The sequence below is a fragment of the Cyprinodon tularosa genome, unplaced genomic scaffold (assembly GCF_016077235.1).
Source record: "Cyprinodon tularosa strain WSP-4 unplaced genomic scaffold, ASM1607723v1 ctg47, whole genome shotgun sequence".
In the NCBI taxonomy this organism is placed as follows: Eukaryota; Metazoa; Chordata; class Actinopteri; order Cyprinodontiformes; family Cyprinodontidae; genus Cyprinodon; species Cyprinodon tularosa.
In genome coordinates this window covers 1,000,001-1,002,177 of record NW_024039196.1, presented here as the reverse complement: position 1 = coordinate 1,002,177, position 2,177 = coordinate 1,000,001, and the positions used below count along the sequence as shown (strand labels likewise).

Sequence of the window (2,177 nt, the reverse complement as noted above, 5' to 3'; positions counted from 1 at the left end):
TACAATTTAGGTAATTAGCATTTTAATGAAACTTCAGCTTGAAACTTGAGTGGTAATGTTGACTCAAAGATCAAATCTAAACTTTTATTATTTCATGATTATGCATTAGAGGGTCTTCTTTGGCAGCCCTAAGACTGAGATCAGGCAGAAACAACATTCTCTGTCCCCTGTATTGAGCTGGATTTAAATCTCATCTCTCTGAATCCCTGTAATCCAATGGGACAAACAGCCATCATCACAAAGACTTATGAATAACCTTTTCTCTCTTGAAACTTTGAATGATAATTAAGAATAATTGCTGTTGATTCCTCGTGGGTGAAGGAACTTAAAAAACGTTCCTCTCATGTTTGACAATCATCATTTTCTTCATCCCCCGTTACTAATAATTGCCACTCTTCATGCAACAAGGTCAGCGATTAAAAATTGATAAATATGCATGAGGTCTCACTTGTGCTGATTGAAATAGTCTGTTTAATACAAGGTTGTTGTCCTGGGATTTCAGCTAATGTATTTTTCCATTCACACTCAGATACACCCACACACAATCAGAGAACAACAAATGATTGTTTTAAATAGAAGCACAAAGCCATATCCTTTTATAGTCCTCTCCCTGTTGTTCATTGCCTGGTTGGACACAGGAAGGGGGGTTTAGAGGTGACACCTGTGGCTAGAGGATAAATTGGGGGCATATTCATCCAACTCTGTCTACAGCATCAAGCTTTTTGCTGTTTATTCCTCCCTGAATGCTTTAAGAAATGGCTCCTAAGAAGAAGGAAGAACCGAAGCCTGCTGCAGCACCCCCCAAGCCCCCAGAACCAGAACGCCCTAAGACTCCTGAGTTTGACCCTGCATCAGTGACGGTAAGACATTTTAATTCACGAATCCAATGATCATTTATTTGTCTTGGCTGCCTATTGCATTGTTGCTTCTATTCAGACAAAATGCTGTTTATTTTTTGATGAACATCAGAGACCTCAAGTGATCTTAACTTGGCAGTGCAAGGCTAAAACTTTATCGCAGCTTATTGTTTTATTACTATTTTTCAAATCTCTTATTTTCTGTCTCTAAAAAAAATTTTGTAAATTTCAAACCCAAAAAATGAAATGCAATCTCTTGTTTAAGGGAATTGTAACCCTGTCTAAGTAGTATGTGCACAGGCAAAATAAGTGAAGCATTAAACATCTTGGGAAGTTTACTTTCTGCTGACTTGGCCCCTTTCTAAGAGGATGAATGTTCTTTCAGGTTGACCAACCGTGCTACAATAGACTGTGGGCAAAGCCACGAAATACGACCTTTTATATTATTTTTGCAAATAGCAGACCACCCACACTATTCATTAGAGGGAAAAATGGTGGAAAACTCGGATGAAAGAAAAATATAGATAATTATAGACTTTTCTGTCTATCTTAAACATGATTAGATAAGGTCTGGATTGTGTTGTCTTTCTGGGGTTTTCGGTTCAAGTTAATGTAAAATTCCAGACATTAAACAGTAACCTGATTAAACTCACAAAGGGTTTAAATGCGCATGGAATTTAGGAAGTAAGAAGCAAAAAAAAAAAAAGAGATTTTATTCTAAAAAAAAAGGCTGCTTAACTGTATTGATTAGTTTATGTTAGACAGGACTTTTAAATTTTTGGAACATGGCTTTTTACTGAAAGTAAAAAATAATAATCCTTTCTAAAGCTGCAAAAACTTTTTAACAAACATTAATTAAAATATTTTATTCAAAACTAAACATTTATTTGCAAAGCATGTAGAAATATATATATTTTTACCAAGGCAGTTTAAACATCTGGCAGTCTGCTTATTAAAAACACTGCTGCACAGAACATATTTAAATAAAGTTAACTGTCAGAGTTTATGTCGTATGGCTGGGTTGAAAGATCTAATGTCACTTATTAACTATAGACAAAAATAAAAATTCCATGTTTTTTATATATCCAATAATATGAAAAGGCAATAGGATAGGATAATGGCAAAGCAAATAATAATTTTTACTTCAACATTTTTCTTAAGCAATAAATTATTTTTATTTTAACCCTATTAATTATATTTCCTTTTTTTTTCTTATTTGAGTAGTATATTTACTCGTTTACTTTATCTTTACTGCTCTGAATGATAACTGTCTTCTAATTTTTCTGTTTGCTTTGTCTTTTCCCAGCTGGAATTCACCCC

At 34.0% G+C, this 2,177-nt stretch overlaps 1 protein-coding gene across 1 annotated transcript in view; it reads left to right on the top strand.

The window, feature by feature from the left end:
• Positions 1–688: 688 nt before the first annotated feature.
• myl13 (myosin, light chain 13) overlaps positions 689–2,177 on the top strand; it is a 3,452-nt gene continuing 1,963 nt past the window's right edge. The window contains exons 1-2 of the mRNA XM_038301529.1: positions 689–860; positions 2,164–2,177. The exon at positions 2,164–2,177 is cut by the window's right edge and continues 14 nt beyond it. Of these exons, the coding sequence (XP_038157457.1) occupies positions 756–860; positions 2,164–2,177 (119 nt within the window). The 5' untranslated portion in view covers positions 689–755. The remainder of the gene's footprint in view (positions 861–2,163) is intronic.